Source organism: Neopsephotus bourkii, unplaced genomic scaffold (genome assembly GCF_033783945.1).
Source record: "Neopsephotus bourkii isolate Nb327-2 ecotype Australia unplaced genomic scaffold, CSIRO-AGI_Nbou_v1 NB_1686, whole genome shotgun sequence".
Taxonomy (NCBI): Eukaryota; Metazoa; Chordata; class Aves; order Psittaciformes; family Psittacidae; genus Neopsephotus; species Neopsephotus bourkii.
The window spans coordinates 303298-328058 of NW_026902160.1; the positions used below are offsets into that span (position 1 = coordinate 303298).

Sequence of the window (24761 nt, forward strand, 5' to 3'; positions counted from 1 at the left end):
CTTTTTCTATCAGTGGTTAATGTGTTGATTAATGATTGCTTTAATGTATTTCTACTGGGTGCAGGGCTCCTTCCCCACTCATCCTGGGGCAGCACCCGGGTGGCCCCAGGGGAGGGAGGGTACCCCAGGAGGTATTCAGCACTGCAGGGAGTTGTGGTCCCCCCAGGGCTTTGCCAGAGTGAGGTGGCTGTAAGGTCATCACTGTGATTCACTGAGCAGAGCAGTGTCTGATGGAAGAGTTTATTTGCAGTGCAAAAGGAACACTGCTGGGTCAGCAGAAACCATCACAGAGAATAAGAAATATAAAACATCTCTCAATTTAATTGTGTATTAAAAACAGTCTCTGTCCGGCTGGGGGAGCCTGCAGCTGCTGCTTGGGTTTGACTGTCATGTTTTAAGGCAGGCGGTCAAGCTGTTACCAGGCCCCCTACACCTTAGGGTGCCAACTGCTGCAGTACCTGGTGCAAGGCCCCTGGGGGACTGTTCTTTGGTAGCCAGGCACAGATCAGTCAGTCCATGGCAGTGGAGGCTGAGGACAGGGAGAGGAGCAGAGCCGAGGACAGTGGGCGCTGCAGCTTCACCCATGCTTGGCAGAGTTGTGGTAGCAGGGGCCGTGCTGCTGCTGTGACAGCCCTGCTTGGCCAATGGGCTCAGTGCTTTACTCCACCGGTCTGGGAGTGTTTGGTGGTGGTGGTTCTTCTATTTGTGAAACCAGCCAAGCTGGCTGGGAGGTCATGAGACACGGAGCTGGGGGGGGGCTGTAGGAGACCTGAAGTCTGTTGTTGCTGCAAGTGGTTATGGAGTAGCCCCTTTCAGAAGATCAAAGTCCTCCTCTTCCTCTTTGAACAGCAGAGTTGGGTGCTGAGAGTCAGGTTGAGGAGTGGTCCTGGGCAGCCAGTGATAGTTCTGTGGTTCCTTCCTACTCCTCCTTCAGCGGCTCTTTTATAGAACCAAGTAAAGCAAAGGGGACGAGGAAGAAAGCACCACAGAGGGTGAAACAAACCTCAGCCCCTGCCAGCCAGTAAACTGCAAAGGAAGCAGATTTACCTTGTTAGTCTCTGCACCTGTGTCAACTGGAGCTGCTGTTTTCCACAGCTTACACTTGGGAGCAAGTTTTCTGTAAAGCCCAGTCATGCTCTCCCTCTTGGAAAGCCGTCCTGCACAGGCACTGTGGGGCAGTGGTTTGGTGAGCCAGAGCGAGCTGGATGCTTGGCACATGGATGCAGCCAGGAAACAGATTCTGGCTTTGCTCACTTAATGTTAGGTCTGAGTTCCAGCTTTGATGTGCTGCACTGCTCCTTCCCCTTACTCTGTCCCTGTAACAGCATGAGGGGGGCCGACCCCCCTCAGGCACAGCCTCCTTTGGCCTTAGCCAGGGCCCCAAGGCACCGTGCATGCCCTGAGTGCTGGGGACTCCTTAATTCATAGGTTACAGATGCTTTAGCGCTGCTTCTGCAAAGACAACGTTATGGGGCTCCCCTTTCCCTTCCCACTCAGCAGTGCTGGGTGTTGGCAGAGGAGGAAGGAGCAGGAGGCCACACTCACCGGTAGCTGACAGGATCGGTCCCAGGGCTCTGGCCAGGGCGCCCAGGCTCCGCAGGATGCCCATCACTCGCCCCTTCTGGCTGGCAGAGCCTGTGCAAGCAGAGAGCGGTTGTTGGGAGGGGGTGCTGCTGGGGCAGGGCACTGCTCTAGTTCTGGAAGCCTTATTCCCTTGGAGTGTTTCCCACACATCTCCCCCTCCTTTCATTCCACACTCACTGCCCAATCTGCATTTACTTCCCCTCCACCAAGATAAACATGGCTGCTTCATGCAAAACCAGCAGGGCTTGTCAAGAGGGCCTGGTCAGGGACATGGAGTGCATTCTCCTTACCATACCCCCCAAAACCAACAAGAAACAATCTTTCCATTGTACCAGGTTTGCTGAGGAGGCACAGGTGTGATTGATATGCACAGAAGCATGGATGCAAGTCAAATTGGAGCAATGCACAAGTGACATCCATGGGCAAAGCCACCTCAGCAAGCACTGCAGTGTTGACAGAGCTAAAGAAAGGATGGTGTCATCTGCACAGCACCACAGCAAGAGCTGCTTTACCAGGTTACATCGCAACCAGCACTGCCAGCCCAGAACAACTCAGAAGGTTCCTGAGAAGGTCTTTTCTAAGGAATTGGGAAGAAATGGTTTTCCTGCAGGCAGGGATGGCTGGGGTTTCTTTGAGAGAACCCAGGCCATTCCCTCTCTCAGTCCTGGTTGTGGCCTTTGCCCATGATATTAATCCCTTGCCTATGCTTCCTCATCTTTTTACTCATAACCAGAAATAAGGTTGCTTCATGTTTCCCCATATCATTGGAATAAGCTGTGTTATGCAGTACAACACATTACAGTGTGGTGCTGACAGCCGCTGACCAGATGGCTGCTGTATGTCAGCTCTGAACCTGTCCACCACGGAGTGCTGCCAGCTGCAGACACAGGTACAGGGCACTTCAGGGTTTCCTATGCTCCCCTGTGGGATGTCCCCGAGTGTCCCAGGGTCAGACTATCCTCTTCCTATCCCTGGCACCCCCACTCATCTCCCCATCCCTGAAGAATGCTCACAGAAGAGGGGCTGAAGGCTGTAGCACCTCCAGTGAGACAAGGTTCTGCCTCCCTTCAACATGGCCCAGTGCCATCAGAGGATGGCCATGGTCATGGATCACTGCTGACGTGAAGTGGGGCAGAGCACAAGCTCTTCTCTAGGCTTCAGCCTCGCTCCTGCCAGGGTGGTTATCGCTTCAGGGTTACACACATACAATGTGGAACAGCAGCTCACTGTAATGCTCAGCATTGCTGCTGTCCTTGTGAATGCATCTGGGTGGAAAGAGGCCCCTTAAACAGCCCAAGCAGCAGCTCCAACACTTGGATCCAAGGTGGACCTAAGCCATTGAGTATTCTTGTTGATGCATCACTAACTTGAGGTCAGTTCTGTACCTCAGCCAAGCCTCCACAAAGGTCACTGAAGTGGCCAAGGGCTGCTGCTCAAAGCAGGAAAGACACTCACCGTAGCCTGACACCACTGCTGACAAACACGGGATAACAATGGCCGCAGCTGGAAAAATCCACAAAAGAGACAGTGAACAGCAGAGCTCAAAACCAGCCCAAGTGACAAACACACAGCCCTAACTCGTTACTACTGCACAGAAATATGCTGAGCTCTGGGGCACTGCACCAACAATGGATCATCGGGTTTAATCCAGTTCAATAACCAAAACACCCTCAAAGCCAACCTGGACAGAGAGCCCGGAGCCATGCGTGCTCGGAGCAGATGGTTCACATCAGTGCCTCTGGCTCTGTGAGCCCACAGGAACGGGGTGGATAGGTCAGATCAGAGCACTGGTAGTTTTCCAAATTACTGTGCTTTTGTCAGGTGGAGCAGGGAAAGGGAACTGCTCCTGTTTCAAATGACAGCGAAGGTGGCTGCTCACAGAATCACAGTCCCCAGTGCGTGTGGCTTTACTGTGCTCACAGGTGGACGAAGCTACGTTCTGTCTTGGAAATGACAGCTGAGTCCAAGAAGAAGAGGTTACAGAATCTTTGGACACAAAAGCCAAGAGCTGTTCATCAGTCACTGCCCTCTTACTGAAATAGGGGCCTTTTCTGCCAAGAAGGAAATGCTTTAAGCATACAAAGCAAAAATCTTTCCTAGGAGGGAAAGGACAGTAGGGGAGCAGGAACCATGGGCATGCTGCCTTAACTGCAAGCACCTTAACTTCTGGGGCAGAGAGAGGAAGAGAGGGAGACAAGAGGCTGCTCCAGAGGCACTTCCATCTGGCTTAAATGGGGAGATGGGGTCTTCTGCCCAGCTACAGAGCCCAGGAAGATGAGGCGCCTAACTTAGAAGCACAACTGGACAAAATGAACACCTCCTCTCATCCTCCTCACTGCTGGGCTTTCAAAACCAAGGTAATCTGTAGATAAGATGTAGATTTTGAAACCTGCCAAATACGCAACTGCCCCTAGATAAGCAAGCTGCTGACGAGATGCACTTTTGTGGTTTACAGTTTGCTCTTAAATCAAGCTGTATCTTGCAAAAGAGAAGCCTTCTACTTTTGCAATTAGTCACATTTGAAACTTCTAGCCTATCTGAAAAGATTTCAGCTATTCCCAATGCTGCTAACTATTATGTTACTATAATGTTAGCAGCACTGGGGATACCTGAAATCTCTTTTCTGATGGGCACTTCAGATGGGGAATCCAACTTCTACTTCCCTCAATAACAGCTGAGATATTGACAGAATATTACTGATGTAAACACTTAAACATCTCTGAAAACACTCCCTGCGTATCAGAAACAAGGTGGAGTTTTGCTCCCTCCCTGAGCCAGCAGCTTGCAGTGCAGGAGAGGGGAGCAGTGCCACGGTGGTCAGGGCAGTGCTGATTCACTCCCACTCTGACCTCCAGCTTCAGAGCACACAGGTCTCCTCAGCCTGCTGCCCACGGAATAACACAGCCACCATGAACACAAAGACACGCTGTCTCCCTTCTTTTCCTGAGCGGAGCTGTTCAGTGATTATTCTGCTTCTAGGTCTGATAAAAGGGGAAGACAACACCCTCAAGAGCTCTCCAGTGAGACAAGAGGACAACAGGAGCACTGGGGATGCATCCAAATATCACCATGGCAACTTCCTGTGATACAAACAGCATCAGGAAAAAAACCCAGACACAGCTTCTCTCCTCTTTTATAAACAGAAACATCAACTTTCTGTCACTCCAGATTTGAAATTCGAAATTCATCCTTTTTAATGGGGTGAATAAATAGAAGAAGAAAACTTGTTTGTGCTTGGCTTTCAGTGTGTTTTGAATAGCTCACCACAAGAGTACAGCAGCAGTCCAGCACCCAGCATGGCCACATTTGCAGCCCATCCAATTAGCAGGAAAGCTGGAATCAGCAATATAATAGCCTGCAAAAAGGAATGAGTCACACAGTCACGTTTAAGCCCTGCTTGTTGAAGCCTAACCCTAGGGCTCCTGCCAGTTCTCTTCCGCTGATGGGACTACACTGAAGTTAGACACAGAAAGCCCTTGCTTCTCAAGTAGGCATTTCAAATTCACCTGGATGGCCACACAAGAGGGTAATTTACTGTGCTGTTGCCTGTCACTGTCCCATGCTTGCAGACCATATGTTGGAGTGCAGTTATGCACCACCGACTTCCCACAACTGAGGGGAAGGTGATTTTTGCAGAGTTCCCTCTCTCATGGACAGAAATCCAGTTTTAACTCTTCAGTTCCTGAGTTAGCACAAGCGATCAAAAGGCTTGTGTGCAACAGGAACACAGCTCCTCTGCTTTTCCTCAGCAGAGCTGATTTTATCTTTAGCTTTCAGAGTCCATGCTGATGCAGGAAGAAAAAAAACTGGGGGCAGGGAATGGCATCTGGAATTCAAACCCTGAAAGAAACATTCTTCATCTCCTCCAAGAGCCTGGACTTCAGCCCCCCTGTGCTGTCTCCCTTACATACAGAGCTTCTGCAGCAAGTTAAGATCTGCTGCGTGTTCACTCCCACCAAACGTCTCGAGCTATGCTAAGGGAGGCCACATGTGATAGGAATTGCCAGAATAACTTCAGCAAAAGGGGGAACTCCCACAAAAGCATCTGAGATCCACAGGAGGAGCACTCCAGGGTCAGTGAATTCCTGCACAGTGCACATGGTGTTTGTAAGGAGCCATCAGACAGGACCAACTGAACTGAGTATGTGGAGGTAACTACACTTCCCAGTGCAGGCAAGAGGAAGGTTTATAAAAATGAGTGGGGCAACCCAGAGTTCGCATGAGCTGCAGTGCAGTGACACGCCGGCAGAGCACAGAGAGGAAGCTGATGCAGGGGATGAACCAGCGCTAACAGAGCAACAGGAGTTTTCATTCCCAGGGAAACACTTCCTCTGGGACACAGTGAGTGCCGTGCCGGCCACTTAAATCTGCCAGAGAACAGGGTGGAGATGGTTTCACCAGCAGAAATAACTTAAGAAAGGCTGAGTCAATTCCCTGGAATGCAGTGCAGTTTGGTGACCTGCTTCACCCTGCCGGTGTTAAAATCACACTGGCCTCAAAATACTGTATAATAAATTGATGGGGGCTTTAACAGTGAAAGCAAACCTATTACCAAGCGCCAACAAAGGTTCAGAGACCTGCTTTGTTGAGTTCCCCGCACAAATGTAAATGACAAGACATATCTACTTGTCCCACAGCTGTATAAGCTGCAGGAAACCGTTCCCTGTCATGCCAGTACAGCAGCAGCAGAATCTCTTTGAAGAAAAAGGCAAGCAAGCCAAGGAAACACACACCTCTGTCAGTGAAACTCTTGTCTGAATATTGGTACGTGCCACTGTAACATGCAATAATGATGATCACAAAGATCTGCCCACCAGTGAAACATACTCTAGGGAAAAAACCTGTCAAGCACAGAGATAGCCAGATTGAAGATGTCCCTGAAAATTATTTGGCAGAAATAGTTAGAGATCAGCTCTGAAGCAGCTTTAGTAGTTTCAATGTCTGCACTGCAAGAGAAATCACTGAAAAAAGCATCTTCACAGCATTTTACCTGCACAGACAGACACTCTGTTCCCATTCCTTACTGCAATTATGTATGAAGAACTCAAAGTTTCAATAGCACTGCAGCTGGTATGGTAAGAAAGGACTGTAATGTTCCAAAGCTTAGTTAAACTGAAGTGCCAAATAACCAGGGGTCTTGAGAAGTCATTTAGCTGGACTACTGAGACAGAAACTTCTTTTGATTTCACAAGTACAGTTACATCCTCCAACTACCCTTTAGACTGAAAAATTAACACATCAGATTTGTGGGGGAAAGAAAGATGCACATTATTAGGTTTTGTTACCCTTTTTACAGCTCTGATTTCATTTCCTGGCTTGATTCGGCGAGCATAGCCTCCCTGGATCACAGCCATTGTTATTCCAATAAAGAAAAACATCTTGCCCTGCTGCATGCTAGAAGGGAGGCAAAAACACAGAGCATGGAGTCACGCACAGAGCATTCCACCCTGGGATTCACAGGTCCAGTGCAGACCCTTTCCCGAACAAGAAAGAGAAAATGCTTTTTGGTGCTTGCATGAGCAGTGCAAAGTTAATATGCTGACATTAGTTTCCATGGCAAGCAGACACCAAGAAGATAAACCTCTGAGGCCTTACACAGGGATGGGACAGCTGCTGGCAAATGCTGCAATCATCTCTAGACTGTTGTGGTGTAGTTTAGTTGTTTCTAGGGTGGCCCACAAAGAGTCAGCACATTCATTACCCTGTGTGCCATGTGCCCAGGACCTGTTTGCTTCCCTAGTAAACATGTTTCTCACACCCATCATCACCACCCATGCAGAGTTGAATTAAGGTCATCGAGGCACCATATGGGCACTGACATGGTGGTGATCATGTATTGCACCAGGAAACTTGCAACATCATTCCTTCTACTCTTAAATATTTCTTCAGATTTCCCTTTCACCTCTCATCTACTAAACTCCAAGTTCTCAGCTCTGTAACAAGCTTGTTTGTCTCACAGCCTGCACTGTTAGCATCGAGTTGTGTATCTCACTACATGGCTATCCTGACCGGACGGTGCAGAAGCTTAATACACTAGAAAACCTTTCCTTGATGGGCACGCATTAGTTAAGCCACAAACTGTAATGAAAAACAGAAAGGGAAAAATGAGACAAACCCCTGAGAATTACTCAAATGGAAGGATATACGTAAGGAATCAAGCTGCAAGATCATGTTCCTGGCTGGAAATCTTCCGATGAGCTGGCAGGAAAAGTATTTCAAGCTGAGCTGCTGTTAGTGGATTCTGTTCTCTTTCTTCTCTAGTGTTTGACTAAAGGAAACCAAACTCTATGATGTAATGACTGTGCACTGTATACAATGCACAACTCTGATGAGCAAATATAATCGCACAGCTATCCCTCCCCGTCATTTGCCTTTTTTGAGCTTCAAGATTTGTCCTCATACTGAAGATCTCTTCTGGGCAAGAAAAGAACAGGTTTCATTATAATCAATGGAACTAACCCAGCTGTACCTATTTCAGAAGTTTCATGTATTGATTTTCTCTGGTCATTAGAAGTTGTGGATTATTTCCTTTCATGGTAAACAGTTTGTATCTTCATAAATTCTTCCCACAAAGCCCAAGTATGACTGAAGCAGTTGTTGCTTTCTGAGTGTTTTTCCTGACCTCAGAAATCCTTTCTTAAAAACAAGATACCTTAAATCCAGATTTTGGAAACTATCCTAGGCAGAACACACATTTATCTTCTAAGTATGCTGTACCTGCTGAACTGGAATCTCTGGTGAGTGAGGAAACTCAGTGTGTACTCCAAGCCGGAAAACAGGAAAAGGTACAGGAAATAAGCCAGACCCAAGATTTTGAGATTCTGAAGATCTAAACAAAGAAACAAACAAGGAAGGGAAAAACACCAAGGGAAAAAATAAAGAGAGATAGAGAAACACAGTGATACTTTTTCAGCCATAGCTTGAGAATATAACAACAACAATAGAGCAACATTTATCAGCTGTACAGGGAACAGTTCTCACCTCAGATGCTCATTTTAAATATCCAAGACAAGACATACCCCAAAATGACTTCTGCTAATTACCTCCCTTCTTCTGAGGGGAAAGAGCCAAAAAGACTAATCTCTCTCTGGTTCACCCTGGTCTCACTCACCCAACCCAGCCCCTCTGCCTCCCACTCCCACTGATACGGGGTATTTATTTGTTCATTATTTTAACCACTGCCTGTATTGCACCTAATACCTTGATGCTGCTCTCAGGATCACACTGGCTAAATCACAGTAGCCATTTTTCTAAGCTAGAAATGGGCTGTGCAAAATTATCTTCCTTATCTTTCTGCCAGTGCAGGGTTTAGCAGGCTTTCTCCAAAGTGGCAAATGTCACTCTATTCCTGATGCAGCAGCAAGGAGGAATGAATGATAAGCTGGTGTACCTGGCAAACACTGATTTATTTTCTTTGGCTTACAAAATTTCATATAGAGAAATGGCCAACTCAAATCCTACATCTCCAGGTCCTGATTTGAGAAATAAAACTCCAGTCTGAAGTTTCCTGGTTTGCAGCTTGAATAAACTCACATCTCCTTTACTCGTGCCTTGATCTTTTTAAACCACTTCACTTACTGCAGCCTACCCCATGCTGCAGCCAGTGCCTGAAGAAAAAGCAAGTTAGAAATCTTCAAAACACTGATCTTCTTTTGGGAATAACATGACCAGTATCCAAGGGAACTTGCAATTCCCTGTTTGTAAGTTAGGAAGGTGGGTTTTAAATGACTGAACAGAGTGCTGCTGCTGAAATGGTTTGAGTAAAGTTTTCACTTAGAAACCACTGCCACATACAAAAAGACATACAATAGAAATAGGCAAAGGCAGGTAACACTCACTCTCCTCTGAAGGGGATTCCTTTCCTCGGGTGACTGCAGAGAACCGAAATAAAGCCAAAGGACTGAGCAAGTCAACTGCTGCCTGAAATCCAGATGTCACAGAAGAGACCTGATTGGAGAAAGAAAGGGATTTATTTAAAAACCTGATGTAATAACTATTGCAAGGAACTGACAGTACCAGTTGAATGTGCTGCTACACCTACACAAATAATCTGAGATGAAACAAGACAAATGGCATTGGGGTTTGATATAATAACAGCCCAGACTTTCTGAACACAGAATTGGCTTCTGCACTGTAACTTGATGGTAGAAGACTGACAGCACCTTTCACTGAAGACACAAAAATTCTTCCCTGGGTTCTTGAAAAGCAGAAGCAGCTCATTCTCTACAGCACTGAAGGTGGCTTTATTTGGTTCACCTACTGCCTCATCCCTCATGTTCAATGAGCATTTACTTGGAAAACACTGGCACATCTGCCTGCAAGCTCATGGGAAGCTGGGGATTTGCTTGTGTGCTGCAACTCTGAGAACCGTATGTGTAGCACATCAAATACTCTGTTTTGGTACTGGCTGTTCTTTTAGACAGCCGGTGACACCTCCTGGGGAAGAAAAGGAAAATGTAATTTTTAAGAGAGAATCTTTAAAGGTATTTTAGAGAGATTTCTACAGAGATTCTACCCAGCTGCATTGTGTGGCTTTCTGAAGAGGGAAGTGTCTTTTGTACCACTTCTGGTCACTGTACTTTGTAAATCTCAACTTCATTCTGCACCTAGTGGCACTCTTCCCTGCTCCTTATCAACACATGCTCAGGAGATGCTTATTCTTTCATCTATAGGGAATTGAACTTTTATATTTTTTATTCTAAGGTATAGAAAATTAAAGAATACACTAAAGAAGAAATAATGCCTAAATTCTAAAGGAATCAAATCCTTTTAAAGCAGGAGAATTCAGACTGTCACTTTACATGACAGCCACAGGAAGAGATAAGACAGCCTCAAGAATAATGAAGAATCACACATAACTTCAAAGCACTTCACAGACTTTATCTGATGAGCTTCTTTCTCTTCCCAGATAAGGAGGGAGTGAGCTACTACCCCTCTGTGACAGAGATTAAAGGTCAAATTATCAGTGGGACTTAATCTCTGGATGACCTGAGGACTCATATGGTCTGGATTTAATTAAGCTGTAAACAAATGAACCTTCCATATAGTATTAACATGACCGCTGTCTTGTTTTGATAGTCAGAGCCTCTGACAGCAAAACTCTGGAGCCTATTTTTCTCACAACAGCAACCAGTTCAATATACTAGACTGGTTTTGTATAAAGCCATAAAGCTGCTCATGTACATAGAACAAACTGCAATATTTATTTCCCTTTCCACTGTATATACTGCAGAGAGTAAACAGACACTCCCAAGAAGAAGTTTCTTCAGGCTTTTAAAAGGTCTGTAAGAGGATTTCCTGAAGCTGGCTTGTAGCAATCCTCAGTTCCTGCATTTGTTGGCATGACGGTGTTTGCACTACAGCACAGGGAATATGAGAGCAAGCAACTCTCTTCAAGCATATTTGCCAGTAACAAAAAACCCTGCAGGTTGTACCTGGTTTAAATTATTACCCACGTCAGACAAGGTGTCAAGCTGCTTTGCACTACAAAGCTGATTTTAGTTTGGCCCAGAGGATCTACACTGCATCACAGATAATGTATATGCTTAAAATTGTGCTTTATAAAAGATATACAGATATATATACACATATTTATTAGATTCTTTAATATATGTGTGTGCATATAAATCTTTTAATTTCTCCTCTATTTGCCCCAGAAGCAGTGATCTGCAAGTGCCTTCATGCACTGATTAATAATGAAAACATTGTCCTAAACCTGACAAAAGCATTTCACCACCCCCAAATAGCAAAGTATACACTGCAGTTTCAGTCCATGTCACCAGCTGTGCTGCATGGAGTTTAGATTCTTTTCAGGTTCAAAATCTGCAACATCTGATTTGTGTTTAATTTCTATGCTTCTGATTTATTACTCAGAAATTGCTCAGTTTTACCTCATGATCACTCCAAATGTCACCTTGAAAGCCAGACATTTCTCAGTGTCTGTTTACTCTGTTTTCTTCTAATGCAGAGAGATTAAGTAATATGCCTTGAAGGCTCAGAGTCAGTCCAAATCAGGATGCAGCCTGCACTTTCCAAGCTGCAGCCTTACTCCTCAGACACTGTTTAGTATGCATAGAGCAAAAGCTTGTTTTTCCATAAGTCTGCTAGTGATGCTCCACAGCCCTACACATAGTTCTTATATCATCAGTTGTAAGACCCTCCCTCCAGCTAGGCAGCCTTGCCCATGACTAGTTTAGCTAAGCATCAACTCTAAAGGTCTTAAAGGGGACAGAATCTACTAGACACCTTTCTATGCCTCCCTTCTCCCAAGCAGGAACTGTTTTAGCCACCTCACATAAGACCAGTGGTTTTGACAGGTGAAAGATATATTCACTGGTTACTCTCAACCTGATAAACTTGTGGGTCAGTTCTAAACCCAAGGGGGAGAAGGATAATGAAAACTCTTCGCTTCATATGAAAACTCATCCTTTTTCCCCTTGTCCTCCTTTCACCTTCCCCTTTCTACAAGTTCACTCCAACATGACTGAATGTGAAATATTTCTTCTCTCCTGTGAAAAGGGGACTGATGATAGAGAAAAAAAGAGTATCATGAGAACACAGCATATTTCAAGGAAACAGATGTCTGATCCCACTGGCACATCCTCCTACCAGTTATTATAATTTCCCCTCTTTTTACAGCTTTGTCCTTCCAACACATCCACTCATATATCTCCTCCAGCTCAGCCATGCCAAGCTCCAGAAAGGCAGCCAACATACCTGCCTTTCCTCTGTCATCCACAGGCCAAGAAAACTGCTCCCCTCCCACTCAAGAGTGGGAGAAATTGCCCAAGAAAAGAGCAAAGTAGCCTAACAAGTAAGTGAAATGACAAATGCCCTACAACATGTAAATCACATGGGGCCACTGAAAGGGGGATGCACAAAAGCACTAACACCAGTAGCAATCACAAGAAGCTCCAGTGCCAGAAACCCCATTGTCTCATCAGCAATCAAACACCCTATGTGTATATTTGTCATGAGTAGGACCTGACCCTGAGAGGCACCTATATGCACTGTGAGAATGAAGACATTAGGCCCACTGTAGGAGAGGATCTGGTTCCAGACCATCTTAAGAACCTGAACATGCACAAGTCCATGGGACCTGATTAAATCCATCCGCTGGTCCTGAAGGAGCTGGCGAATGACGTTGCTAAGCCACTGGCCATCATATTTGAAAAATCATGGCAGTCAGGTAACGTTCCTGATGAGTGGAAAAAGGGAAATATAACCCCCACTTTCAAGAAGGGGAAAATGGATGACCTGGGGAATTACAGACCAGTCTCACCTCTGTGCCTGGCAAAATCTTGGAGCAGATTCTCCTGGAAGGCATGCTAAGGCACATGAAAAACAACCAGGTGCATGGTGACAGCCAGCATGGCTTCACTAAGGGGAAATCCTGCCTGACCAATTTGGTGGCCTTCTGTGATGGGGCTACAGAACTGATGGACATGGGTAGAGCAGTTGATGTCATCTACCTGGACTTGTGTAAAGCGTTCGACACTGTCCCACATGACATCCTTGTCTCTAAATTGGAGAGACATCGATTTGATGGGTGGACCACTCGGTGGATAAAGAAGTGGCTGGAAGGCCGCACACAAAGAGTTGTGGTCAATGGCTCAATGTCCAGCTGGAGACCAGTTACGAGTGGTGTCCCTCAGGGATCGGTGTTGGGACCGGTCTTGTTTAACATCTTCGTCACTGACATGGACAGTGGGATTGAGTGCGCCCTCAGCAAGTTTGCCGATGACACCAAGCTGTGTGGTTCGGTTGATACGCTGGAGGGAAGGAATGCCATCCAGAAGGACCTTGACACGCTTGTGAGGTGGGCTGATACCAGCCTCATGAAGTTTAACCATGCCAAGTGCAAGGTCCTACACCTGGGTCGGAGCAATCCCAGGCACAGCTACAGGTTGGCCAAAGAAGAGACTCAGAGCAGCCCTGTGGAGAAGGACTTGGGGGTGCTGGTCAATAAGAAAATGAACATGAGCCGGCTTCAGTGTGAGCTCGCAGCCCAGAAAGCAACCGTATCCTGGGCTGCATCAAAAGGAGTGTGACCAGCAGGTCGAAGGAGGTGATCCTGCCCCTCTGCTCTGCTCTCGTGAGACCTCACTTGGAGTATTGTGTGCAGTTCTGGTGTCCTCAACATGAAAAGGACATGGAACTGTTGGAACAAGTCCGGAGAAGGGAAATGAGGATGATCAGGGGACTGGAGCACCTCCCATATGAAGACAGGCTGAGAAAGTTGGGGCTGTTCAGCCTGGAGAAGAGAAGGCTGCGTGGAGACCTCATAGCAGCCTGCCAGTATCTGAAGGGGGCCTATAACGATGCTGGGGAGGGACTCTTCATTAGGGACTGTAGTGATAGGACAAGGGGTAGTGGGTTAAAACTTAAACAGGGGAAGTTTAGATTGGATATAAGGAAGAAGCTCTTTCCTGTTAGGGTGGTGAGGCACTGAAATGGGTTGCCCAGGGGGGTTGTGAATGCTCCATCCCTGGTGGTGTTTAAGGCCAGGCTGGATAGAGCCTCGGATGACATAGTTTAGTGTGAGGTATCCCTGCCCATGGCAGGGGCGTTGGAACTGGACGATCTTAAGGTCCTTTCCAACCCTAACTATTCTGTGATTCTATGCAATACCCACTGCTGCACAGAGACAGGGCCCCAAAAGCAGGGACAGAGCACTCATTTTCTTATCAAAACTCAGTCCTTTTGGCCAACACAGACTAGCTTAGCAGAAGAACTCTCAAGAAGATAATAAAAAGGGGAGGCAGTCATCATACAGCCATAAAAGGCTTTATCCTACAAGTGAAACTGTTCATAGAATACAGATTAGCTCTACAGCACTTGCTTACATCAATATGTTGCCACCACCCCAGTGTGCAGCTCCAGCTAAGAACAGGATTTGATCTCGAATGTTTAGAAACAGCCAAATAGGAAAAGGGAACAGATGACACATGGAAGAGCTGTTTAAGGAAAAAGAATAAAAGAGATGTAGTGCTTGGGAACATAATATGAAAAACTGATTTCATGGGACAAAACCTGCCAGGAAATGCTCAGGGAAGGTCTAATGTTTTGCCCTGGTAGAAGCATTGCAAACAGAAGTTTCCAGAACAAATTGCTGCTTAGAAATGAGGGATGACAGGAAAGCTGCAATCCAGCTGAGAACCTTAAATCAAGTGTTTCACCCAGATACTAAGGGCTGAATTCAGCCTCTCCCACACTACAAAGGAACTGTTCCAAACAGCTTTCAATCGGGTATCTTGGACAGTGTCTGATCACACAATATTAAATTACAGTTAATGTTTGGCCCCACAAATGCAAACTCACCGCATTTTAGCATGTGTAGGTATTTTGTATCTGCAGAAGGCAGCATAGCTCAGAGCTCAGTCATTTGCTACTTCAGTGTTCAAAATACTCAAGCAAAGACAGGAAAACGGTTAAGAGAATTTCTTCCATATAACCAGCTAAATGAAAGCAAACCCAGTCTCCAATGCATTTACTCTTAGTATAAGCAAAAATTCCTCCCCAGAGAGTCACTGTGATCATAGTTTAAAATTCCCCTCTCCCTCCCATGTTCCCATTAGGTTTTGATAAATTTAAACACACTAAAACTAGCAACTACACAGTCACATTAGCTCTAAAGAATTTCTCATGTATTACTAGGAGCTAGGAGATGGGGACCATCATGCAGCAACTGTGACACCATCCAGTATTTAATCCTGCTCCTGGGAATAAGCTAAATTCCTGAGTCACTGGCTAAGTCTCTTCACTGTTTCCAGTATTACAACAGTTCTCAAATGCTGTATTTGCCAGAAACACACATCTCCACACCGACAGTCCATTTACCCGGTTTTCTTTGGGAAGTGTCTCCGGAAGTAGGAAGAAGATGAAAATTAAATCAGCCACAGCAAACATGAGTGCTACCAATGCTGAACGGAGATAGAAGACTTCTCCCTTCTCTGTCTCCATCGCCAGGTAAGCTCCAATCATGGGACCCAGGGTAAAACCAAGGGAGAAAGCAACACCAATCATTGCCTGCAGTGACACAATGAACACAAGACATGTAAGCTTTAGACACCAGTTTGTTCAGGTAGCTCAGTTCTAAAACAGTTTGGATTTCCTGGCATTTGCCTTAAAGAAATGCAACCAGATACAAAACCTCCCTGAGGATGTAGAGAGTGCACAGCAAAGAGCATTAAGTGTGAAAAACCTGTTATTTCTAAAATAACCAATTCTCTTTTCTGTTTGCTTGGGAAAATGGCAGGAACAAACGCCAAACTGAAAGGAAGTTGGGAAGGGAGATAATGATTCTCACCTGAGGAACTGCTCAGCCATAGGATAAACTGTTGTGGTGTAAAACTGGAGGAGGGAAGACAGTGCCATGGTTGGAAACTATAATGATGTCTATAGTTCCTAAAATGCTTCAGCAATTTCTGTATTTAGGAATTTATGTCTCATAGAGCACACAGGCTGAGAGGCTTCCCAGAGCAACCTGAGTTTAGTGAAGGTACTAAGGAGGATTTAACTCACTGTGAAACCAGCACATAGGAAAAGAGGTAGAATCTGTACACAGTGAATGGGAGCTTGAAAGAGCACTGATTTGAGCCAGCAGGTCAGTGAAATTGCTTAAGAATAATAAAACAGTGCAGGATCTGGCCTACTGAGTCACTGTCTTTTAAAAGAATCAAAGATGTATACTTGCATACACAGGACCCAACGATGTGCCATCCCAGGACATAATCCTCCAGCTTTCCTGAGTCTATTTAACTGTATCTGTAGTACTAAGCTAAACAAGGCCAGGGCATGCTCCTGCGTCACCTCAGTCTCCAGTGTTGTCCCATCCTACCCAGCTAGCACTCTGTCAGGCAACTGCCCATCATAGTTTGGGAATAGCATCAATCAGATGCTAGTCTCTTCCCAGAAAGCAGAATGAACATACCTACTCTGCTTTGGAAAATAAGAGTATAAACCATGGATGTGAGCCATGCTGTAGTAAGTGATTTGCTCTCAGGCCCTAAAATTAGGCCCTGACCCATTTTATTTACTAATGCTCTTTGGCTAACCCTCTACACAAATAAAAGTGTATTTTGGCTCACCAGGACTATAATAAATTGTTTGGAAAATTCATTAGTTATCACTGTGAAGCTTTCCCCTCCTAAGAAGCAGCTATCCCACACTGTGGCTTATAACAAGCTGCTAAGAGAAGTTTGGGCCCCCAAGGTTTTTGTAAGATAAAAGATCTAACTGGTAATTCACAGACTAAGTACAGCCTGCAGGGTGTTTCCAGCTGGGCCACTGTCTTCTGGAAGAGGCCAAGGCAGCGGTTCATACTGCTTGCTGCTCAGTCAGCCAAATGCCACAGCCTTTACCTGCTGAGCTCAGATCCTGGAGCCAGTGCAGCATCTGGGGAAGTCAGAGGCATGCTGTGCAGTGCAGCACTGCTGTACTTCCACAGTTTGGTAAGGTGAGAAAAATGGGTTGTCCTGTAACTGAGTTGCAGCTACCAAAACTGGGCCATAAGATCTTTGAATTTCTAAGCTTTTATAATCAGGATTAAAGTTATCAGCAGGAGTACATTTATAATAGACAGATAATTTCTCCACCTCTAGGGCATCTGTGCTTCACTTGTAGATAAAGTTACTGACAGGTCAGGTCTGAGAGCTCACCAGCAGAACAATATGGTGCCTTTTCAGAAGCAAGGTAGCATCTGAAGTAATGTTTTCACTTGATCAATGCATTCATATCTGAGGAAGACATTCTGAGCACCGGAATCAATTAAAAGTGTCCTAATAAATCCAAACATGTACTTCATATGTAACTCACCATGCCCTTGCTTCGTGCTTTTGGAGAGTTCAAGTCAGCAACTATAGCTGTGGAGAGGCTGACATTCCCTTTGCTTATTCCACCTATGATCCTGGAGAGAAGAAAAACGCCAAAAGTCCTAGAGGCAGCCCATAGTGAGTATGATGTTATCAAACCTATCTGCAGAAGCAAGAAAAGGTTCTTTATAAAGCAGAGCAAAGTTGTATTATTTCTGCACATTTCCCAAACATTTTGTTTGTTTTCAACAGGTGCTCCAAAACCCACATAACAGAAATGTCTGAATATACTGATATTGCACTATGTCCTGGACAGTGATATACAAGAAGTAGAAACAAATTTTACATTGATGTTTGATTACTGACAAAATTAGAAGAGCTCAGAGAGAGCTAAATCAGTTCCAGGCACAAACCCACTTTTGTACATCCCACTCCATTTGTTTCCAACATCAAGAGAATTCTGAGTTCAAAGTAAGAAGAATTCACAATTCTAGCCCTTAAATTTCATAATCAATCATACGCCCACGTGCTTATTGAATTCACTCTCCAGGATACACAATAAGGGGAATTGTGTATCATTCACTGCCGAATTCCACCATGTACATATGCACTTGCTTGCAGTGCTTCTGTAATTAGAAATCCATACTCTGTCCAGTAACAGAGAAAATGTTTTGAAGAATGTTCCTAAGAAATAAATCTTACACTGCTATATAGCACTCCCTAACCAATAATCCCCAGGCTCTGTGAAACAGGTCATCAAGTGATCAACCCTCATTACTCACTCAGGGAACTAAAATATACAGGAATTAAGTCTAATATTTATAAACAGAGCATCTGAAATCATACTGCTGTACACAAGCAAAAGTGATTTTGGAAAATCCCAGAAACAGACAGGTATTTTGGTGCCCTCTACGTACAATTCTGGTTCTGGGAAACTCAGCTTAAGCACTTGGATCTGCAAATGTGGCCAAGTGACTTGGCAAAAAGCGGTCAACAACCAAGAGATCTGGAACATTCAGTTTCCCAATCCTTTGTGTTAACCCCAAGATCCTAATGCCTTCAATTGTGTATTGAGACGGCATGACTAAAATCAGCAAGTGACGCATACCACCGTCATCAAGATGACAGGTCTCCTGCCCAAGCAGTCTGACATGGCACCAGTGAGGGGAGAGGAGAAAAACTGTAGGATGGAAAAGACTGAGCCAATCAGACCTAAATCAAATAGAAATACATACATCATTAGATTTGCTGCCTTCATCTTGAATACAAACACAGCCAACCTGTTCTAGACCTATCACACCACTTTAACATCACATTGTTAAATGTAAAACAATGGCTACAAAGAAACTTTGTCTCTGAAATTAAGCTACCTTTAAAACACAGATCTGGTATTGTTATTAACTGAGGTGGCACATACAGACAGCAGATACACAGTCAGTGCAGAGAAACAGGTATGAAGTGGATGATCCACTGGTTACTTCACTGGGGAGAAAGGGTCTGAAACTCACTGGTTATAACGGAATGCTGATTCTTCAATTCTTTTCTGGATGACTATGTACATTTTCTGCTCTTAGAGCAGAAATAACACAGTTTTTAATAGTCACAGTGCTCTTAAGATTTTCTTTTTTGATTGTTTAAACCTGATTCTGTCACATTTAATTAGTTTTTCTTTCCTTCTTATCATGGAAAGGGCATAAGCATTGCTCTTAGTGAGGCACCCTAAGAAGTAGGAGTGATTCCAGACTCCAAGAATCTTTTGAAACCTGCCTCCAGCTTCTGTGATCTTTATTTCCTCTTTTCTCTTGCCATTTCTAGCTTCATACACTTATTAATCTGCACTATACTCTCAACAAGCAGGCATAATAAAAAGCCTTGCTGTCACTGTCTAAAGGAAAATCTGGGTTATATGTCTCAGCTCATTCAGCTATCAAAGCTTTAAAAGGCAGAGGAGAGAGAGACTAGAAGTTCTGCTCACACCCGTTTTGAGGGATGCAGAATATTGATACTGAACACAAGTTTTCTTCTTTGTATTTCTGGCACTGTAAAAACACCCAGATGTGCCCCTCCTTTTAGTGAGCTGAGGCCTCCCCCAAGATAAGAAAAAGGCTTTTAGACAAAAAAATAAAACCCAACCACAAAGCTTTATTAGAATATAAACATGAATGCATTGTTGCTGCTCAGTAGTCTCTTTGGGCATAACAGAAAATTTATAAACAATTAAAATTAACCCAGACATACTATGAAATCCTAGTTTCCTCACAACTGTCTACATAGCAAAGAGCCAAAGAGCCTCTGATGTGTAACACAATGTACATGCTGCTGGATTTCCTGCACTAGTCACACTGGAGCTCACTCACACCAGCATCCTAGTGACTTCAAATGCATCTGGACCCTGCAAGTCAGCAGCTCTGCTGCTTTTAATAGGACTAATGAGATTTAGAAGCAGTGCTGCACTACAGCTGCCCAAGGGGAAGGCGATACTTGAACTCACAAGCTTCTATTTCCAGTGTTACCCACTGACTGAACTCCAATCATGTGTAGATCAATTGTGAAGAGAGTAATTTCTGTGCCTGTGCAGGGACTAGCACAGCAGGCTCCTGACCCTCAGCTGCAGGCCTGTATTTCTGTAGCAGCTGTAGAACAAATTGGCAAGATCATAGGATAATTCAGGTTAAAAGGGACATCTGGAGGTCACCTTTTCCAACTGCTTGCTTGTAGGGTCAGTTGTGAGATCAGACCAGATTGTTCAGGGTTTCATCCAGTCAGAGTTTAACAACTTCTGAGGATGGAGACTTCAAAACCTTTCTGCCCAGTCTGTATCATTTCAAGGGACTACTCTTTCCCACAGGCAGGACTTCACATGTGTCCTCACCGAATTTCATAACATTCCTGTTGTCCCATTCTTCCTGCCTTTAAGTGTCTCCAAATGAAAGAGATGGGGCTGTCGAACTCTTTGTTGCTATCAGTGTGATGAAAACAAAAATCATTTATAGCCCACTGTAAGAGACAAAATCTGTATCTAGTTAACAGGCAAGTATGTTTTTTGTATTCCTAGGCATTTTCCTCATTCCTCGTAACACGTTATTTTTCCCTTTGGTTTTATTTTTGGTCTGTTAGCTTGTTTTATCTCCATACCTCCAAATAAGACACTGTTGTATTTCCGCTCTGGAGGTATCCCAGCCATCGCTGCAAACCAGTCCACACCACGTTGCAATGACAAGTAGAATCCATCCTGCAAAACAGATAACTGGGAAATAGAAGCAAGAAGACAGCTTCTGTGTTTTATTTTCAAAGAAAGCATCAGAGCTTAGTGAACTAAAGGAAGTGTTAGATGATTCCTTCCCTCTTCCTCCTCCCAGGGAAAATTTCTTCACTGATCAGTTGTCATACACTAAAAATAGCTTGAATTGTGAATGCTAAGAGGCAGCAGTTAATCTCGGTGGGGAAATGTCTGAATTTGAACTTTTTAAAGCATACTTGCTAAATCCTCAACTAAACAAAGTGGTATGTCCTGAATCTTTCAATCAAAAAGGCAACATGAGACATACCGTATCTCTCTGTATACATAGACTGTTTAGCCTGTGAAAACCAGGGGCATGTAGGTCCAGAAAGGTGTGAAAAAGAATGGTTCCTGAAAAGAGGAGGAGGACTTGAAAAGAAGGGGACCCTGAGAAGGTCTTTGCTATAGGAAGTGCACTGGAAGTGGAAGAAAATCCTGAAGATCAGAGCCCACGGTTAGGATTAGAGACAGGGTTGTAAAAAAGACAAAGCCTACAGCTGCATTTGGAGTGGGGTTAGAAAGCCGCTACAAGATGGAGGTGTGGGCTGCAAAAATAATTCTCCCATGACAACGTTTTGTCCAGTAACACCTGAGAATGGCAACTGAATGCATCTGCACAGCCAGTAACCAACACTACTCTCTGCCCCGTGTTCCCAGAGCAGCAGCCAGCTCCCTGCTAAGAATGGAAGTTGAAACATAGTGAACATGATGCTGAGGTGGAAGCAAGTGAGTGTGTGAAATACTCAAGTAGGGTTAAAGCTCTCACCTCTTTGGTTCTTAGATAAACCCCAGTATGAATCACAGAATAGTTAAGAGTTGGAAAGGACCTTAACATCATCTAGTTCCAAGCCCCCTGCCATGGGCAGGGACACCTCACACTAAACCATCCATTACAGATTGTCATTTACTCTGTCTCAGCAGTAACATTAGCGGAAGTCACAAATGTACTAGTAATGACAAGGACTAGCTCCTAAGAAATACCTGAATATTCCCCCAAATAGCTCCCTCATTTTAATGAAAGAAGGAAGAGTCTCATTCAGGGTCACAAATGCAGTCCATGAAACCATTTAAGAGTACTGGATATTATTATTCTGCCTACAGCTAAGGCAGAAAACTAATGCCTAAAGCTAACCACTTTGCTCCAAGGTAAGTGATTTTTCTCCCATCCTTCTCTAAATATCTCACAGCTAACATTTTCAGCAGTCTGACTTTCTTTCTCTGTTGCTTACCTCAGTCTGGCTGTAATAATCAAGGATGGAAGGAAACAGTGGCAAGATGAGAGCAAATCCCAACAAGTCAATGAAGAGTGCCAGGAACACAATTGCAATAACACGACTAGAGTTATGTTCTTGCTTGTCACTGATGGAACTGTTGCTGGTTCCTCTCTCTCGTGGGGCCATGTTCCCAGGTGCTCTGCTTCTAAAAAATTCCATTTACAACCAGTCAGTAGGAACCTTTTGCAGCCCTTTCTTAAGAGTATCTTGCTAATTCATTCTCACTTACTACAGAATTCACAAAAATAAATATAAGCGATGGCTATATTAAGCTACCTGCTTTTCAAGGGAACAGGAACCTCATCTCTCTAGTCTTGGTTATTAGCTCAGCACCAAATTTGCTCGCCTCAAGAACAGACTATGAGGGCAATAAGATAAACTCTGTTACAGGTGCACCCCAAGTAAAACACAGAATTAAGGATCATTTAGAGGTGGTTGACACGTGAGCAATGCTAGTACAACTTTCCTAAATGCTCTCAACTCAGCATTACACTAAAAGAAATAAGAAAGGGCACTCTTGTTTTCAGTATCTGCATTCCAGCAACTCATGGGGTTTTTTTATGCCTTCAGTGTATACTAGAAATGACTTAAGCAATAACAATTAAAAAAATTGGGGCATCAAATGATTAAAGCAACATTTTTAATTTGTCAGAAATATCAGAACCCCCAGCTTTTTTTTTTTAATACTCCAAAACTGTCTTAAAAGTCTTAAACAAGGATTTAGGCCATATCACATTCAGTATTTATCAAAGAAACCAGCCCATATCCTGAAAAAAAATCTCAGTTTCAACAAGTATCAAAATCAAGGAGTAATACACAAACTATGAAACTACAAAGTTCAGAACTCTAAAACATTACAGAGTCTCAGCCATAAAACAATCAAATTTGCAGTCCTTTTTACTGCAAAAAAAAAAACAAAACCCTGAACATCAGCGGCACTATAAGGGTAAAAAATGAGACAGAATTTCCTCTAACAAAGTCAGCCAATGACAAAATATCCATTGACTTTGATGACTCAGGATTGAAACCACTGAGCAATTCTTGACATAAATTATACACAGGGCACTTATGCATTTAACATCATATTACACTAATTGAAGATCACATTACTTTGTTATGCTCAGCAATAAATATTATTGTGATATTTCTTTACTGTCGATTCTGTTTACTAGCACTGAAGCCTTATTAAAGTTCAAACATCATGAGGTAAACATGGAAGGGGACACACCTGCAACCCATTTATTAAACTCCTGCCATAATGCTCTTAAATCTGCTAGTGAACAGAGCAGCTTGGTTATGTGCAGGATTCTTTTATATGAAATGGCAAGTCATCATGGCTATAAATATTCAGCATTATTTGTTTACTCAACAGATATAAGAGCATCTGGAGCCAAAACCAACCATTCTTTTCGTCAAATTCTCCTTAGGTCTAAGCGTTGAGGGATGGGTTCATCATTGCAGATTGTATCTCACTTTTCCTCACAAATTGTTTATTCATCCACTGAATTATATGACCAAACTGAACTTTATTCCAGGGCTATTTACGCAGGGTAACATCCTTTACACCTTACCCTCATGGCCATTTCAGCTAGTGTGCGGCCTGAACCTACTGATGCTAGACTGACCTTTCATTTAGCTCCACTTTTGGCTATGTGGTTGCAATTTCCCTTACGCAATATCCCAAGGTACTACATGTTTCTGCCTTTGTGCTCCATCAGTTTTGTTGTTCAAACCTCTCCATATTGTATGCTAGGCAGGAAACCACCAAACATTTTATAGGCCCTGGCACCCTGTCAGCAAAAACAAAACACTTCAGCTCTACCATGACATTTGATTTCTGTGAGACATGTTTGAAGAGGGGGGAGGATTTTCAGTTTAGGGACGCTGTTTGTCTGGACACTTGTGTCCCTGATTCTCACTTGGCTCTACCCTGGTTCTTCCCAGCCATCCCCTTCAGGATGTGTCTCATTGTTTCTGCCTTTGACCAGCTGGGTTTGATGCTGTATCTCTCGGGAAGGGCTCAGCAGCAAAGCTGGCCCTGCCCTAATTCACAGACACAGCTGTCATCTCCCAGCAAGAAGAGTTCCATTCTCCTGGTGCTTTCTTACCACCCTGTCCCCCACTGCCAGTTTCCTAGGCCTGGCTTTACCTGCTAAACCTTGAGAAGGCTCTGCCGGCTCCTTACCAAAGTCCTGATTCGGGTCAAGAGCACGAGTTTCAATTGGGAAGAAAAAAGCATAAAGACGATAAAATAAAAGGCAATTTCCCAGAGCAGCCAAAGCCCGAGGGCAGAGGGGCCGTCGAGAGGGAAAGAGTCGGACCTGGAGAGCAGCGGAGACCGCGACGAGGACCCGCCGTGCCCCACTCAAGGCACCCTTCGCCGCCGCCCGCCAGAGCCCTAGGGTCCCCGTAGCCCTGCCGAGAAGAGCGGTGCCCGGCCCAGCCCCGGGTCCCGGCCCGCTCGCCCCCCTCTCCCGGCCGCAGGCCACCTACCGCTCCTCCGGGGGCCGGGCCCGCAACAGTGGGCGGGCGGGTCCCCGCCGCCTGCCAAGAAGCTGTCCCTTGGGGATGCTGCGGCCGGGCGGGGGCGGCTCCTCCCCAGCGCACCGGGGGCCTTCCTCTTCCGGCTGGGATGGTGCCGGTCCCGCCGCTCCGCGCAGCCGAGGAGGGAGCTTCTGTGGCCGCCGCCGTCCCCTCATAGGACGGACTCCCCTCAGCAAGGCGGGAAGCCGCCGCTGCTCGGGGCTGAGGGGACATAAAAGCCAGACTGAGCGACCTGCCTTGTCACCAGGGCCCCGCTCCTCATAGCTC

General features: G+C 44.9%; 1 protein-coding gene across 4 annotated transcripts; it reads right to left on the reverse strand.

The window, feature by feature from the left end:
- Window positions 1-307: 307 nt before the first annotated feature.
- MFSD10 (major facilitator superfamily domain containing 10) lies at window positions 308-24552 on the reverse strand. 4 transcript variants are annotated; one of them, XM_061376054.1, is made up of 14 exons: window positions 24444-24549; window positions 24100-24142; window positions 21906-22095; window positions 20532-20628; window positions 18505-18608; window positions 17401-17559; window positions 15424-15612; window positions 9423-9531; window positions 8302-8413; window positions 6870-6978; window positions 4849-4939; window positions 3040-3087; window positions 1546-1635; window positions 308-1026 (listed from the first exon to the last, which is right to left on the reverse strand). In XM_061376054.1, the coding sequence occupies exons 3-14, from the start codon at window positions 22074-22076 to the stop codon at window positions 920-922; spliced, it is 1386 nt and encodes a 461-aa protein (XP_061232038.1). In that variant the 5' UTR covers window positions 22077-22095; window positions 24100-24142; window positions 24444-24549; the 3' UTR covers window positions 308-919. The 4 variants fall into 4 exon arrangements, 3 of the variants coding, with proteins under 3 accessions (XP_061232038.1, XP_061232037.1, XP_061232039.1); XM_061376053.1 differs by lacking the exon at window positions 24100-24142 and having other exon boundaries at window positions 24444-24552; XM_061376055.1 differs by lacking the exons at window positions 24100-24142; window positions 24444-24549 and adding an exon at window positions 23773-23941.
- Between the last annotated feature and the right edge of the window lie 209 nt (window positions 24553-24761).

Coding starts and splice junctions, on each gene's coding strand:
- MFSD10 (XM_061376053.1), bottom strand. CDS start 22,076: ATGGCCCCACGAGAGAGAGGAACCAGCAACAGTTCCATCAGTGACAAG. Junction 17,560..18,504: donor CTGTCATCTTGATGACGGTG/GTATGCGTCACT, acceptor TTGCTTCTGCAG/ATAGGTTTGATAACATCATA. Junction 6,979..8,301: donor CAGAGATTCCAGTTCAGCAG/GTACAGCATACT, acceptor CCTCCCTTCTAG/CATGCAGCAGGGCAAGATGT.